This window comes from Rhamphochromis longiceps, linkage group LG13, assembly GCF_057381845.1.
Source record: "Rhamphochromis longiceps isolate RC_006_pf linkage group LG13, R_longiceps_female_GT1.1, whole genome shotgun sequence".
In the NCBI taxonomy this organism is placed as follows: Eukaryota; Metazoa; Chordata; class Actinopteri; order Cichliformes; family Cichlidae; genus Rhamphochromis; species Rhamphochromis longiceps.
In genome coordinates this window covers 22,740,752-22,757,812 of record NC_140569.1, presented here as the reverse complement: position 1 = coordinate 22,757,812, position 17,061 = coordinate 22,740,752, and the positions used below count along the sequence as shown (strand labels likewise).

General features: G+C 40.8%; 2 protein-coding genes across 5 annotated transcripts in view; both read left to right on the top strand.

Annotated features, from left to right (window-relative positions):
- The first annotated feature begins 4,535 nt into the window (after positions 1–4,535).
- nsmce4a (NSE4A component of SMC5/6 complex) lies at positions 4,536–10,728 on the top strand. 3 transcript variants are annotated; one of them, XM_085428503.1, is made up of 11 exons: positions 4,536–4,653; positions 5,729–5,980; positions 6,085–6,165; positions 6,253–6,383; positions 7,278–7,423; positions 8,798–8,897; positions 9,774–9,864; positions 9,956–10,050; positions 10,136–10,184; positions 10,282–10,367; positions 10,479–10,728. In XM_085428503.1, the coding sequence occupies exons 1-11, from the start codon at positions 4,536–4,538 to the stop codon at positions 10,542–10,544; spliced, it is 1,215 nt and encodes a 404-aa protein (XP_085284629.1). In that variant the 3' UTR covers positions 10,545–10,728. The 3 variants fall into 3 exon arrangements, with proteins under 3 accessions (XP_085284629.1, XP_085284631.1, XP_085284630.1); XM_085428505.1 differs by having other exon boundaries at positions 4,557–4,653; positions 5,754–5,980; XM_085428504.1 differs by lacking the exon at positions 4,536–4,653 and adding an exon at positions 5,149–5,668 and having other exon boundaries at positions 5,754–5,980.
- Positions 10,729–12,781: 2,053 nt separating this feature from the next.
- Positions 12,782–17,061, top strand: part of tacc2 (transforming, acidic coiled-coil containing protein 2) — a 47,156-nt gene continuing 42,876 nt past the window's right edge. Inside the window, exons 1-3 of one of the 2 annotated variants that reach the window (XM_085428469.1) lie at positions 13,843–13,978; positions 15,351–15,451; positions 16,119–16,187. In XM_085428469.1, the coding sequence (XP_085284595.1) occupies positions 15,419–15,451; positions 16,119–16,187 (102 nt within the window). In that variant the 5' untranslated portion in view covers positions 13,843–13,978; positions 15,351–15,418. Of the gene's footprint in view, positions 12,908–13,842; positions 13,979–15,350; positions 15,452–16,118; positions 16,188–17,061 lie in introns of those variants that run through there. The other variant, XM_085428482.1, reaches the window with a different exon arrangement.

Below are 17,061 nucleotides of genomic sequence, written 5' to 3'. Positions count from 1 at the left end.
AGAAAAAATATTTTGCCCTGCCATGCTGTTTATTGATGTGGTAAATAAATAGTTTATGAAAATATCACTAAATCTGTCATTTATTATTTTTAATATTCAGTAATGGTCATGTCTCACCTCTAGTCTTCTCTGTCTTAATTTCAGGTTTCCACCATATGTTGTAGATAGTTCAGGAAGTTAACTCAACCAAGCAGTCTTTGGGTTTCGGCTAAGTACTGCTTAGAATACCAGAATAGGGAGGATGGTGTAGGTTTAAGTTTATTAGATTGATACATATGTACCAACAAGACAGTGTACATCACTGTCACAACGACGTTTGTTTTCATTCAAAGGCTTTATGGTTTTTCCTATAATACCTGGTGGGCCGGTCTCTAGTCAAAATGCCCGGGCTGATTTTTTGTCCCAGTCCAGCCCTGATGTCTACTCTTGTTGTTCATATTTGTTATAAGACTGTCGAATAGTAGTTAAAACAATAAAGACCTATTGTGCCAGTATCACCATGACTCTTTCTTGTTTGTTCAGAATAACGACTGAACATGGCATTTTAGCGCTACCAAAAAATGATTGTGGCCTATAACCTGTCACTGAAACAATATTTCGGCTTCAAACTTGTTGGATATATTCCAGAAGGGTTACATGTGATATATTATATCCCAAAAACTCTCCAAGAACTGCTGAATAACTTGTTCAGGAACAATAAAACTGATAATATGCAATTTCCAACCTGCCAAAAAGTGATTGCCGCCTATATCTTGTCACTGAAAAAATGTTTCTGCTTCAAAATTGTTGGATATCATCCAGAAGGGTTACACGTGACATATTATATCCCAAACACTCTCCAAGAACTGCTGAATAACTTTTAAAAGAACATTAATACCGATAATATGCCATTTTCAGCCTGCCAAAAAGTGATTGTGGACTATATCTTGTCACTGAAACAATATTTCTGCATCAAACTTGTTGGGTATCATCCAAAAGGGTTACATGTGACACATTATATCTCAAACAATCTCTAAGGACTGTTCAATAACTATTAAAGGACCATTAATACCCATAATATGCCATTTTCGACTTGCCAAAAAGTGACTGTGGACTATAACTTGTCACTGAAATACTATTTCTGCTTCAAACTTGGTGCATGTCATTCAGAAGGGTCATTGTTACGCCCCAGTCTAGGGGTACAGGGATGCAACATAGGTTTGGAAAATTGCCCCGCCCTGGTCCCCAAAACCATACACAGAGGGAAAACCAATCTCTTAGTGAATGGTGGTTTATTTTTCTACACTGCAAAAATGAAGCTCCGGGGTGAACAAAGGCCAAAATAACAAACAAAACAAGCTAAGTCAGGAGGAGGTGCTATCTAAACCCTATGTGAAATCAAACATCAAACAAAAGACAAGCGCTACACCTAACTCCCTAACTGAAATAAACAGGAGAAAACAGTGCAAGGAAAACAATAAGGCAGCTCACCCCTTCTGTTCCAGTGCTATTTACAATGTGCTATTTACAATGAAAACTAATGTACACACTATATACAGAACTCAGAAGGTCGCACAAATGTCTCAGGTTTTGGAGGCCAGGGCCAGGGTCAGGTCTGCTGCTGCTCCTGTCAGTGGCTGCCCCAGGACAACTGCTGGTGAGGGATTTTGAATGCGACCCATGATCGGCAGACCAATCGGCAGCCGTCTGCTCATCCACTCAGGGACCTGCAAAGACTTAAAGGCACAGACAAAGAAAACAACCACCAAAACAACCACCAAAACAGATTATGGCCAGGGCCATAACAGTCATATGTCAAATATTACATCTCAAACAGTCCCTCAGAACTGCTAAATTACCATTAAGGGAACAATAAAACTGACAATATGCAATTTTCAACCTGCCAAAAAGTGATTGTGGACTATAACTTGTCACTGAAACAATATTTCTGCTTCAAACTTGTTGGATATCATCCAGAAGGGTTACATGTGACATATTATATCCCAAACACTCTCCAAGAACTGCTGAATAACTTTTAAAAGAACATTAATACCGATAATATGTCATTTTCAACCTGTGCATAAAAAGTCAAATTTCAAAAATGTTGTAATTCAAAAATAATACAAAAAAAGGATTAGGAACACCAAGTAATAGGAAAGACAAGATAAGATAAGATAACTCTTTATTGTCATTGCACAGTCATACATAGTACAGTAGTACAATGAAATTGGAAAAACTGTCCTACGTCGGCACTACATATAACACAACACGACACGATATGACACATCACAACGTAACAAACAACACAACACAGTATATTAACTTAGTATAAAAAAGAAGAATAAGTGTATGTGTATTGCACACTGTTATTATTGCACATTAATTATTATTGCACCTTGTTATAAATATAAATATTATTGTTATCGTTTTAAACATTGTTACCTCCCCCTAAAAAGTCCAGGGAGGTATCCAGTCAGGTCAGCTATTTACATTGATCAGGGCTATTGCCCTGTTGTAAAAGCTGTCCTTGAGTCTATTTGTTCGGGACCTCAGCAGCCTGAACCTCCTGCCAGACGGCAGCAGCTTAAACACCCGGTGTCCTGGGTGTGTGCAGTCCCGTAGGATGCTGCGTGCCCTCTTGAGACAGCGAGTGCTGTACAGGTCCTTCAGGGAGGGAAGAGGATGTCCAATGATTTTTTGGGCCATGTTGATGACCCTCTGGAGTGCCTTTCTGTGTGCTGTGGTGCAGCTGGAGAACCACACACCGATGCAATATGTCAGCACACTTTCAATGGAGCAGCGGTAGAAGACGGTCAGCAGCTCAAAACAACGGTAATAAAAATGTCATTCCAATACAGCACTTATTAATTGAAACGAAAACCAAAAACAAATAACAATTACACCCAATTAAAGAAGAAACCACCAGTTAAAATAAACTAACAAATAGACCAGAAACAGGGGGTACAGCGGAAGCTCAACACCAGTAAACCATGGAACAACATATATATTAATTCTTTGCATACAGTAACTATGCTAACATGTTAGGAAACACAAAATAATTGAATAATCCTACAAACAAATTGCAATCAAAGCTGAACTCTAATGTTGTGAACAACACAGAAACACACAGCAACACGAACATAAATTAATGAATTAATAAACAAATAAACAACCAATAAATATTATAGGAGACAACGATACAAAACAAGAAACATTTCAAAAACATTGAAAAATTGACAGCGACCCTAACTTTCTGACCAGCATGCTTCACAAACAAATGGGGTTTTTTTTGGTCTTGCGGGGCTTCTTGGCACAGCCCCTGTGGTACCACCGTGGGTAAATCTTGCAGCCAGTATGAATTAGACAAAACAAGGTAACACGAGTATTTTGTTAAAAGTGTTATACAAATAAGTATGTAAATAACAATCTTGCAAAATACTAAATCCCTTTGAGGCAATAATAATTTTAGGTTACTTTACAAAAGTAAAAAGAAAAAAGTTTATTTTGTGACCCAGAAAGAGTAATATTTCAAACTCCGCCACTCTGTGTTCCTCCGCCACTGCCTCATTTGAGTTTTTGGACGAAATGGATTCTGGGATATTGCATTTCGTCATTTCGAGCTGATTGCAGACCAGAACAGGCAATCAGATTTGTCCTTTTTTGTGCTCCTTTATGTCATCTGCACTTGTCTGTTTGTGACGTCTGCACTGTGCCGTGTTTTTGTTATTCAATAAATGCATTGCAAAAAAACAAAACAAAAAAACAAAACAGGCAATCAGATTTTTTTTGCATCCAAGTCTGTGATTGGCTGGTTTTGTGGCACAAATATAACGGTGTACAGAAAGAGTTGAGCGCGCACAGGCAGAAATGTTGAGAGCGCAAGCAACACAAGCACAAGTGCAAAAACTGAGCGACAGGGGCTGCTATTGTGTGTGTGTTTAGATAATAGCAAACACTGAAATACATTTTTTGCACGCAGCAATGAATTTAGTTCACTCAAATTTACCTTTTCTTCGCTCAAAATAAATTTCTCCTCAAAATGCAACACTTGCACCTGCATTTTTTTTTTACGTGCGCTCAGAATAGTGGCACAAAAATAACGCCATAGAAAGGAAGGGGCAGTGTATGTACAACATTCAAAGGAAAGGAGAAATAAGGAGGTGGTCATATCGAGAATAGGATTTGGACATACTGGTGTGAACACTACACTTTGATAAGGAAAGATAAAACAGGGAAATGTGACAACTGTGGAGAAGACGAAACGATAGAACATGTCATCTTACACTGTCAGAAGTGCAGGTGGAGAGATGATAACTGACCCAAAATCTCAGTAAGATAAAAATGAAACTAGATCTTATTTATTTACTGCAAAAGGACTCTAGAAGTAAAGGTTATCAGGCCTTATTCCAGTTTTTAAAAGAGGGTAAATTGTTTGGGAGGATTTTAGTTGTTGTTTTGTTGTTGTTTTTTTGTTTTTTGTTTTGGGGTTTGTTTTTTTTTTGGGGGGGGGGGGGGGGGACGTTCCAGTTCACACTTCATACCAGTTGGTGGCGGTAATGCGCCATTCAGTTGTTTACCAACCGTCAATCAAATTTAGAAGAAGAAGAAGTCTAGACTTTCATGACGATTTCGCTGACACCCAATTGGCGCGCCTTGTGTCCGTTTGCCTCACAGGTAGTGATGGGCAGATGAAGCCCCATGAAGCACTGAAGCTTTTCATCCAATTGGTTCACCCCAACGCGAAGCTTCATGAAGCTTCATTTGCTCTAGCAGGACACCTACTGGACGTAAAAATAATAGCTGGCATGAATTTGAAGAGTGTGGCATTTTGCACACAGCCTGTAAATGTCAACAACAAAAGGAGTGTGTAAAACACCTATAGTGTAGTGATGGCAGTATACTGTGTATATTTATGCTGGCAGTATGGAAAATGATTATTTGCGGCAAAGTTCGAACCGCTTCATGAACCAGTCACGTGGTACAGCCGGGCAGCGAGGCTTCGGACGTCATCATTTTCAGCTCCTCCCATAAATGAAGCAAGCCTCGATACGCGCTTCGCGGAAACGCCCCCTCCATTACTCGACACACGCTCCGAAGCCTCGATACAGAACGTCCCATCACTACTCACAGGTACGTTGAAGCAATTATAATAAAAAAAAAAAAAACTGCGCACGGGTGGATTTGTGACACTCACAACAGGCTGTGTATTTGCTTTTAACCAAGACGTTATTTGGCCGTGACAGTCAAACGTCCAACAGTTGAGCTAAGCTAAGCGGCTATTGCTTTTGCTAGCTAACGTCGGCTAACGTTGAACACCAAAGATGTACACGAGTAACGCGAGATATATAACTTTGCAGGACTTCCGCGTTCGCGTATGCAGGCATGAGAGGGTTCTGTTTTGTTAACTGACCTGTTAAAGCTAACATGACATAGTAGTCTTTTTCAAAAAGCAACTGTATGGTAAGATTTGCTAATCCGCATTTTATATTATATTTGGGCTGGGTTTACCACATGTAAGCACTAGCGTATGCGGATTTTTATCTTGATTTTTTATGTGTCTTTGGCTAAACTTTGAGAAAAACGGTGTGGCTACGTTAGGTATATGTACCAATAAAACATCGAGCATCTTGACAACCGAAGCCGTAAACAGACCGTTTCTGTACCCTGTCTCCAAGACTTGTTTTAGAAGGTAATAATTAGTCCTGTTCATCGATAGAAACGCGCTTTGTTTATGTTTGATTTCCGTCAGCCTGCTTCCCTTTCACAAAACACAGCCGAACTAGTGCGAGAGTGAAGATGAAGAGATCCAAAGGCGGTGGTGACGAGGAAGCTCCCCGGCATAATGGCTCAGCGGGCCGAAGGAAAGCAGACCAGCAGCAAAGTGACGGGGACGAGGGTGGCAGTGACATCGGCCCAGCCGACCTGCAAGATGACGACAATGACCAGGGCCTGAGGAGAGAAATAAGGAGCAAATACAGAGACCTCATCAGCTCAGTACAACGTGAGTGACTACAGGCCAGCAGGTTTGGGGATGGCCAAAGTTGTTGATTTGTATGTATTACAAACAAATCCTTGATGTGCTTTTCTTCTTGTTTTGTTTTTCAGAGAACAGGGAAGATATGCTGAGCCCTTCAAACAACAAACTAACAGAGGTTTTAGAGGAAGCAAACAAACTTTTTAAAGATGGTAGGTCTGATACATGTAAATGAATAACACATGCCAGCAGATCAATCCTTTATACTTTACATTTTTTTGGTTGGGTTTTGGTGGCAGTTCGACAAGCGAGAGAAGCAGCCCTGGATGCACAGCTCCTTGTTGTGGCTACAGACCTGGGGAAGGAGAAAGCCAGCCAGCTGTTCTCCGAGGGAACCGCTTTCGATCCCACTGCTTTTGCTGAGCATCTCGTGAGTATGATTACTGTATCATGTCTGTCCTTCAGTCACCTTGCACGAGTGGTCCATACAGACCTTGCAGTTTTGTACAGTTGCAGTATTTCTGTCTGGATTTGTAACTCGAGCTGCACATGCTTTTCTTTTACCTTAAGTTATGTATGGTTAAAAAAAGGCAAGGAGGGCAAAACAAAGCTGACAGGAGTTTGTTTAGTGGACTCATATGATGGCCAGACAAACCCCAGTAATCATGAATTGTTAAATATCTGTCTGTAGGGCTGTGTGATATGATTGAAATATATCAGATGATGAAATGAAAACATCTATCGTTTCATATTATACGCTATCATTTGTTTTGTGGTATCACAAAATACACTGTTTATGGCAATATTTTCTTAATTGTTTGGATGGTCATCGTGTGGATGCAGGCACAGAGAATACCAGCAGAAAGAGTATGGAGAGAGTTTACGGATGAGAAGCAAAAAAATAAACCTTAGACTCAAACATTAGAACAGGCTTTTACCCGCCACACGGCTTGTAAGAAATACAAAGGAAATGGTGGCCGTTACAACTTGTATCTAAAAATATATAGTTTAATGTACTGCCCAAACACTTGACTCCAACTGAAAAGTGAAAACACTTCACACAAGTCGAGTTGCTTGAGATTCACAGAATTTACAGAAAATGGTGGATGAGAAATGTCTTATATTGGGATATGAGTCATATGGCACAGCCCTATGTTTCTTTATGATAACGCGGTAGCTATAGCAGCTTTGTACTAGTTTTTTTCCTGCTCATTTAAGTGAGTTATACAGACACAAATACTAATAAATGTAGGAAAATGTGCGATTTTAACACAACTTCCAAAGCATCACATACTGCAGTGGTCATGTCTATGTTTCTCTACAGTTGTCTTTCATGGGTCTGAACCGACTAGAAGATGATGAAGACGAGCAGCAGAACACCGCTAATGGCTACCTGCCACAGGACGCCTGGCACCGATTGGCCAGGAGAGCAGAGTGCTGCTTTAGGACAGCACCCTCTTTCCACTACATGTGAGTGATTTAGAAAGTCTGTTTACTAGCTGGGACTGCAGTGCCAGGATCTTTGCCTGCCAACTAAAAATAGACTGATGTTCTGTGAAGAAGCAAATTAATAACACAGAAATTTTCTTTCGACAAGCGCACGTGGTCTTCTGCCAGTCCATAAAAGTAGAATAAGTGGTTCCAGATTTGCTGCCAGCAATCAAAGCGTCCTTGAACAGCTCTTTGTCGTTTCCTAAAAACCTTCCTTTCTCTTATTTTTTTTTTCTCTTCCACCGTTTGCTCCTCCTGTCTCATGGAGTGCAAATAACAAGTGCTTGAGTGATGCCAGGTTGTGTCGTTTGCTGTCATAGCCTGGGTATACTCAACTTTGTACTTTTGTCTCAATTGGCAAAACAAGTTTGTTGTTTCTACCTTTAACAGGAGGAGATTTCTTGCATATTTTACAAAGTATTTTGTGGTGTTGGAATTTCTTGGCTGTTGTTTATGCAGTCTGGGATTGTGTCATTGTTGTGCCTGCTGGGAAATGTAAACGCATGACACTGTTGTACCACTCACATCAGGTTGCGACACTTTTATATCGCATAAAAATTTATGCTGGTATATTATGGATGGTATGATGTGGCACCAAAATTATACTGCAGCAGGGTAATGCTTACTCAGTCATACTCTGGCTTTTGCAGTCATGTGATGCTATTTTGAGAATATGATGCTGTACGATGACGTGAATAAGGTCCCAGTCACACAGTCAGCAACCCCCTGGCAACCAGCAGTCGTGATGGAGAGAGATGTGTATTTCCTGACCAGCTGGTGAATGGTTGCTGCCCGTCACATGGTGAAATTGGACACAAAGAGGTCTGCTGTTCTGCACAAATATCCTTCTTTTAATTGTTTTTCACTGGCAGATTGCTCCAGCTGCCTGTAGATTGCATGCAGGAAGCTTTTCTGTAGACACTTGCCAGCAACTCTCCGAGTGGTCATTTTTTTACTACCGCGATGGAGTTAGTTGGTGAGTGTTTGCAGACAAGTTGGTGTCTTCCATGGAAACTACAAAGCAATCTGCAGGACTAAAATGATCACAAGGAGGCTTTTGGTGTGGCACCCTCTTTATGGCTGATTCAACCTACCACTCACCAATCAGTCAGGGAAGACACATTTTTCCCTCCCTGGTGGCGGTGTCATGTCCAATATGGTGGACAACTCTCAACAATGTGAGCAAAATGTCATCAACGCAACCTCACCTGTGGATTTTACATATGAGAAGTTCTAAACAGAAGGCGCATTGTCAAATTATGGCATAAGATGGAATAACACAGTGGTTTTATGTGGATACGTTTTCTGATTTTCGGTTTTTTTTTAATTTCTCATCCCTCTGGTTCTTTGCAGGATGGGCTCGTTCTATGCAGAACCACCTCCCCCAAAACAAAGGATAGAACGGCAAAGAAAAGCACCCAGCAAAGAAGCCAAAAGGATAATGCCTACTCAGGTAACTGAAATGACACTTCCATGGCTGCTGTTACCTACATGTAGTTTAAGATAAATGTAGTAGCCACCCCGTCCCTGTTTCCATTTTCCACACATACACAAAGTTTCGCCACATTATCCACCACAATGTTGGTATTTGGACCAAATGATCCCTGTGAATCTTCTTCTGTTGATTTGGAACCCCTGGAAGTTTATTTTAAAGCTATTATTAGTGATCTTGATTTGAAGTTGGACAGTGATGTTAAATTAGACGGTAAATCAGAGCGGTCGTTAAGTCTAGTTTTCATCATTTAAGGCGATTGGCAACAGTCAATTTTTTTTCTTTCTAGGCAGCACTTTGAAACAGTGATCCATGCTTTTATTTCATCCCATCTGGATTACTGCAACTCTCTTTATGTGGGAGTCAGTGAGTCGCTACTCTTGCGCCTGCAGCTGGTTCAAAATGCGGCTGCACGAATGTTAACAGGAACTTGTAAAACAGAGCATATAACCCCTCTCCTGGCCTTACTTACTGGCTGATCGTATATTTTAAAGTTCAACTTTAATCTTTTCACAATCTTACCCCACCGTACCTCTCTGAGCTTCTTCACCCCTACACACTCTCAAGTCAGCTGACCAGCTGCTCCTGGAAGTACTGAGATCCACAAGGAATGTTAGGGGGACAGGGCCTTTTCTGTCGCTGCTTTAAATTATGGAATAACTTTCCCTTACATGTTAGAGAGGCCCCTTCACTGTAATCTTCATCTTTCAGTGCATATCTTGACTTTTTATTATCTAATTGTATTTCTTACAAATGAAATCAACAGATTTTTAAATTTATTTTTTTAATTTTGTGGACCTATCCCACTTATTCGGTGTGTCATTAAATGTCTTTTAGCTGAAGAAAATGGAAGAGTCGCAACAAGAAGCGACAGAAAAAGAAGTGGAAAGGATTCTGGGGTACCTGAAGAGTTATTACCAAGATGATCGTGAGTTTGAAGTCGACCTCAGAGACATCGCATGGCTGTGTAAACTATTAGTTGCTCACGTGTACTTTTTTCCCCTCTCCTTCTATCACAGCAACCTCACCAATATCATATTACGAGTTCGTCATTGACCCCAGCTCCTTTTCCCGGACAGTGGAGAACATCTTTCACACTTCTTTTCTGATCAGAGTAAGGAATTTACTAAAGATTTAAAGTGAACTCCAGTGCCTCCTGGTGACCATAAACGGGCATGACAGTTTCATTTGTGTTTCAGGATGGACTGGCAAGAATGTATCTTGATGAAGAGAAATTGCCATGTATAGGTGAGATGATGTGACACTTGTACTGTTCTGACTGGGGGATAGCATAGAAAATCCCTTGAGGTAAATAATGAAATAAAACAATGTTTTCATGTTTCAGCTCCTGTAGAGGAGGGGGAGGTGGAAGCCGGAGGTTCCACCAGCCGTAAACAGTGTATCCTCTCTATCAGCCCAAAGATATGGAAGGTTAGCAGGTTTTGGCCTGAAGTGCACATTAATTAAAAGCACGGTAGCTACAATCAAGATTTTGTTTTGTGCCTGTGATATTAATTGTAAAGTTTGCTTTGTCCTTCTCAGGAGCTCATAGATGCCTTCGACATCAAAGATTCAATTATTCGGCCTCCAAACACACAGAATGACTGACAGACTACACCATCTTCCCCACTGAAAAACCTAAACATTGTTCTTAAACGTTTTACTTAATAAAATTCAAGTGATGTGTTACAGTTTTATCAGTTGAGGTCAATGTATAATAATCGTTCTATTGCACATTTGTTTATTTTTTACTGTGTTTTAAGTTTGAATAATAAAAAAGAAATGAATAAAAGTTTTTTAAAATTATTTTATTGCAACTCTTGAATATTGATACACAAAAGCCTTAACATAATATGCTTCTGATAATCTGAGCTTTGACATAACACATTGGTAGAAATGAAGGTTCCATGACTGGCAATGATCAAACCGGATATTAGCACAAACATCTCACACTAACTCGCCATGGTGGTGGAAGATTTTTATTTCGGCTTGGTTAGCAGACACATGGCTTGGGTACCTTGGATTTACTCAGTTGACCTTGAACTTCATTGTGAGGTCATCTGTACAACAGTTAAGATTTAACCAACATGGGTAATGTAATAGGACAATGATCCCAAGCAAGCAGCAAGTATGCAACAGAAAGGCTGTAAAAGAGAAGAATGGAAGTGTGGCAATGATCGAGTCAAAGTCCAGACCTCAAGCTGACTGAAATGCTGTGGCGAGACCTTAAAAAAAGCAGTGCAAATGCCTGCAAACCTCAATAAAGTGAAGCAACATAAAGACAAATGGGCTAAAGTTGTTCCATAACAATGTGAAAGACTGATGAAGTCACATAGATAGTGATTGCTTTAAGTTGCTGCTGACAGCAGTTCTACTTGCAGCTAATTTATTTTTCACAGAACTGTATATCGTTAGTGCAAGAAAGTTTGCAGTAAGGATTGTTTTGATATTTTGTTCATATCCCATAATTTCCTATGACGGATTAGTCTGTCCATGACATAGGAGTCTTAAGTCTTGTGCGAATCAAGGGAAAGGGAAAGTCAGGTTTCTTTTTACACTGGTTTTCTTCATGTAAACCTACTATGAAGCGTGATCACTGGAGTGCCGGTTTCTGCAGCTGGTCTGATCCCTGGACCATGTCAGAATCTTTTATCTGCCTGTATTTATGATGCATGGTTGTCTCAACTGGAAATTTTGTGAGTTGCTCATTTTTAAGGAGCCAAAATGTTATCTTAGTGATATTAGACTGCATACTGATGTTTTGGCCAACCTACCCTTACATATTTTTTAACCTTAGAGGTTCTATATCACTTCACAGTGTATTTATACACATACTCACGCACAAGCAGCCATTCAAAGCCCTGGCCTGGCACCGGGAACAATTTAGGCTTCAGTATGTCCAAGACCAGTCTGTTTTTTGCTTGTTTGTATAATTAGATTCCTTACAGTGGAAAGTCATGCTACATTAGACACAACCCAGGCCAAAACAGGCCAGACACAATGCTTTTCTATTGATCCTCCAAGTTTGGAGAGGAGGTTTTCATCACAGAAGAGACCACTCCCTTCAGGAGAAGAATGATTCATCATAGGATAAAGGTGATATCTCAAAACAACTTTGTAGAATCTGCCTTTATGCCTCTTTTTAAGGAGAAAAGGGACCCAAACAATGCCTGCAAAATACCTCCAGAAGCATAACAGGGAGCAGCCTCTGACCTCCTCTCTGTAGATGTCAGGAACTCATCAGGTATAGATATATCCCTGTTACTATGCTACAAAAATGTAACAAAAAGGTTGAGTTAAACAATAAACAGCTAAATCGATAAACAGCTAAAAGATAAAAGTTCTTTATTCTGTTTTGCTATTGGGTTTCTTTGTTATTCCATATTGGCTGAGTGAATATCAGTATGATCGAATTCATTTGGCTGAATGCACTGATACTATCAAACATACCCATCATGATGATGTACCAGCATCATCTTGGTTCTTTTAAAGAGACAGGCACACTTCGTGCTGCCTCCCATCTCTTCCTCTCTCCCACTCTGAGCTTTTTTCTCTCCAAAGCAGTGCTTCAGTCTGCTCACCCTGTGCACTGATGTAGAGTGAGGCTGCATTAAGACTGGAAAGAGTGGCTCCCTTTTTTCACTCTGATTTGATTTAGGTTGGACTCCTTATGTAATGTAGATTTTATATAACAATGGCTTGAAAATATATGTCAGAGGGACACCATGGGCAATGCAATGCAGAGCGTTTATTAGTCGTTGAGGGACACACTCACACAGACACAGAGGCGTGCACACCCTCACTCTGTAGCTCCTGCAGAGATCTTCCTGCTTTGGCAATGCTGAGTCTGACTAACAACGATGCAGTTCTGCAGAAAGGTGCTTTGCCAGCCGTGTAGTGCCAGAGTCACTTCACCAGAGGAGGACATGGAATACAAGATGGGGAGCTGCATCGGAATCCCACACGGCAAGGTAAACAGAGGAGAGGTGGAAAACTGTGGGGCTGTCAGAGACTGGCTGCAGCATTGCATCCATGTCTGTGGGACTGAGCAGGGGATAGCATGGGAGAAGAACCATAGCAGGTTTTACTGGTCAAGTGCTGAGTCTTTACTGAGGAGAAAGCGGGGAGAGGGAAGGTGCATTCAAGTGTTGGAGGAGGGGCGATGTCAGCAGTAAAAAAGGAGCTGCAGAGACAGATCAGGGAGTAGGGAAAGGAGGAGCTGAGTATAAACGTGAGAGTGTGAGGCTGATCGTAGTCGAGGAAAGATGGGAGACAGACTGACAAGAGAAGGGATTGTTTACATCTGCAGATTCATTTAGTCCATAGCCTACAAATAAAGAAAATCTATAACAAGTGTGTTTGGTGAACAATGCGTGTACTGTTATTTATAGGGATGATGCTATCAGCACACACTGGGGCGCTTGGCTGAAAATAGCCTTTGAAGATGGCAGATGAGAGGATCCAAAAAACATTTAAAGCCTCTCTGTTGTCAAATCTGTAACTGGGGCTCCTGTTTGTTATTCTTCCCATCTGTCAGGTTGCTGTGTGAGTGTGTTGGTGTTGTCCTTACACGTCAGTCACAGGGAAATCTACAGGGAGGTGTCGGACTTAAAAGAGGACCACCAGACTGAAATCGAGGGGATCAGTAGATGTTAAGGTGTAGATATTAAAGGATGCTACAGGTGGTTTGGACACTTTAACGCCATCTGCAGCCTCTTATGTGACAAGTGAGGTCTGACATGCCGTCCTCCTCTCCATAACGTGTGTCTTTGTTTACAATCCCTCGGCCCACTGACTCCCTGAGCAGACATGGCTTCCCCAGCTCCAGTTCGGTCTCCTCCCCTCCCTCCCTCCCTTGATCCTGTCCCAACTTCTGTCCCTGTCCTGCGTCCAGTGCAAAAAATAGCAACAGAGGAACCGGGGCTCCTCAGAAGACAGGACAGAAACACTGGCCTTGAGTCTGACAGTAAACACAGGTTGGAGGGGTTTGTCAAAGCTGGGGGGCACACACTGTAGCAGAAAAAAGACTTTTGTTTGGCGTGGTGAGTAGTTTTTTGGTGAGTTGCAGCTGTGTTAAAACTTTGGATTATATTACGGTGACATTGTTAAAACCTGTACTGAGATTAGTGTGACTGTATTCGATTAAGTGTGAGTGTTTACGGTTACTGGTGGTGTGATGGTGAATATGGGTTTAATCACAAATGTATCAACTTTATATGCACATCAATGCTTTGCAAAGTTCTGAGAAATTACGTGTTGTGTTGTTTAGTTTGGCGGTTTGTTTACCCGCTGATGGACAAACTCATATTTGTCTGACCAAAGACATTCATGGCTCTGAGCCAAACCCGTGAACTTAAAAGATTACTCACGTTGAGTGATGGTCAGGCCGTGATGAGGTGAGAAGAGACCTGGCAACAGCCTAATCACATGATTTCCCCTCAGTGCTTTCTGGGCTGCCAAAAAGCCCCGAAACACTGCTGCCACTTAAAGTGCACACGTGTCACTATAGGGGCTGAAATTACACCCCAATCACACAAATAGCAAGCAGGCGAGCAGGGCCGATAAGCTGCCGCAGCACAGAATAGGTGTGATTTAATATGTGAGGATAGGATGTCCATTTTGTCTTTTGTTTTAATGTAAAAATGTGAGACAAAAAATGATTTCAGGCCATGCTTTGACTGCACGGATGGACTATACGGCCTCTGCGTTCTTTTGGAAATCTAGTTTGTGTGACAAAATTGTGCATAAGACTGTAATAAACGTCAACAGCAGTGAACAGGGCAAATATCTATTTATAAAGTCTTGCATATTCAGGTCAGTGCTTTCTGACTAAACAGAGCTACCACGCAGTCCCTGCAGTCATACAGGGAATGCATTAACGGGCCTTTCCCTTTCACGGCTCAGCTGCATTACAGACAACACAAAAGTATCCTCACGAGACAGGGAGATGATTGTGAGAGAATATTTCTGCATCTGATGTATCCTCCAATGTGCTGATGCATGGATGCTCTGATGCTGGGAGTCCGTTTGTTTCATGTCTTTTAGACACGAGGTTATACAAAGTTACTGCAGCTGGAGATTAATCTAACTAATACACATTTCATGTTTAGAACAATTAAAAAAAATAATTCAACTGTCCTTCTACCAACGAAGCTCCAGCTTTCCCACATTTAAGGCCACATCAGCAGACTTGAAACCTGCACTTTGGTCTTGGTGTAAGGTTCTTGCATCAGACGTCCCTAATCTCTAAAACAACACACACTTACAATTCCCCCTCACTCCACAGAAGTTTAACCTCATACCAAAGACTTTTAATCCTGTGACGCAGGAGTCTGTGACTACTGAGGGACGGCTGTTCAGACTCCAGGTCTCCTTGTTGACCTTGCTGTACGCTGATGGTGTCTCTGTTGCTAGTTTCTTACAGCCAGCTGATGTGAGAGGCTGTTGCTCTGGGCAGTTGTGGCCCTGCAGCTGGGTAAGCCATGGGGAACGAGAGCAGCACGACTGAGACATTGGTAAGGGCAAGCTTGCAGACGTTGGATAGCTAGGATCTCTACTTGCTGCTATGCACACCTTGAGCTCTTTTAACTAACACAGTCGCATGATTACTAACTTTTTGCTTCGGTGAAATACACGGGCTTTAAATGCTGAGGCTTGTCTAATGAGCATTTAGATAAGATAACATGGCTTGTCTTATTTTGTGATTTACCCTCGTAAAGCTGCGATAACGATAAAGATCAGATGTGTTATTTAATGACTCACAGCATGTGTCTTAATCTATGCCCATTGCTACACACCCTAATAATAATTCATGCCTTTATGATGTTTAGAAGGCCGTTGCGTGTCTCATTATTGCAATGTTGCTGTTGTGCACTTCTAATAACAAAGACAAACATACCAGAAGAAGGACACCTATAGAAAAACGGGAATTTAAAATGTGACTGAAGGACTTCAGAAGTGGAATTCTGGATTAACCTAATAGGATTAATTTAAACATTTGACTCATGAGCTATATGCTCCAGCACTAAGTACTCACAGACTGACTGAGCTTAACATGCTACTCCTCTTAAAAAAAATAGTGGCGAGTTGTTTTCAGTGCACTCTGCATGCAACTGCTTCTATCTAATGTAAAGTTGTTCCTTTAAAAATCTCTTTGTGAACCATTTCATTCCCTCGTTACAGCCAGAAGAGGGCGCTGCAGAAAATGTTGTTCTGTTGCCACCTAAGGAAAGTCAAAATGACTCCGTGCAGGTACAATGTGTGTGTGTACGTGTGACTGCCACTTTGATAATATTAGCTTGTGTGTGGGTACGATATTTGTAGTGCTCACAGGAACGGATGGCTGTGGCTTTTGTTCTTGTTTTTGCTTTTTTGTTTTTTTTGTTTTGGGGTGGGGTATTACCACTCAAACTGTGCCTGTTCGTAGCAACTTTCATCATGATCAAGTCACCATAACCCATTCATGCCATGTGAAAGGTGAAAGTTGTTTTTTTTTCCATGGTAAAACCTTTAAAAACAGTGAACTGTCATATCAGTATGTTTAATCATGTGGTGATGACGCACGTGAACCTCATCGAAAGGTCATATTTAAAGCAGGAAGCTGCGGTCAATGCAGGAAGAAATTGTGGTGCACATTCATAAGTTTTTTTTAAACTACTCAACTATTATTGTGTGATGTGCAATGAACAATGTAATGAACGTTTATGCATATAAACATTATTTAACATGTTTTCAATAGAGTGTAATATTAGATGAAAAAGACAGAGAAAATGAAAAAAGAAAAGCAAGAATATCATAGCATTTATCATTTTAAAGATTTGATATAAAATTTCAATTTGTTCACGATAATTTGAGGCGTGGTTTCATAATTCTGCTTTGCATAAGAAATGTGGCTATACACAAAATAACATTACAGCACAATTAGTAATTTTTGTTTTATAAAATTAGGCCAAATCAGATTCTTCTTGGTTGTTATTTTTATATTTTCATTATTATTAAACTCTAGTCTTATGTCAGTCAGAGTTTTAAAATGAGTCTGTTGATTGAGTTTTTATTAAATTCTTGTTTTGCCTTCTGTGGAATAGTTTATCCGTGAGACGGCTTCTTATGGAGCTGTTGTTAAGTT

Excerpts from the sequence above, each read along its gene's own strand:
- nsmce4a (XM_085428503.1), top strand. The coding sequence starts at position 4,536 with ATGCGCCATTCAGTTGTTTACCAACCGTCAATCAAATTTAGAAGAAGA. Across the intron at positions 9,865-9,955 it reads GAGTTATTACCAAGATGATC|CAACCTCACCAATATCATAT; the intron begins GTGAGTTTGAAG and ends CTTCTATCACAG. Across the intron at positions 10,051-10,135 it reads ACACTTCTTTTCTGATCAGA|GATGGACTGGCAAGAATGTA; the intron begins GTAAGGAATTTA and ends TTTGTGTTTCAG.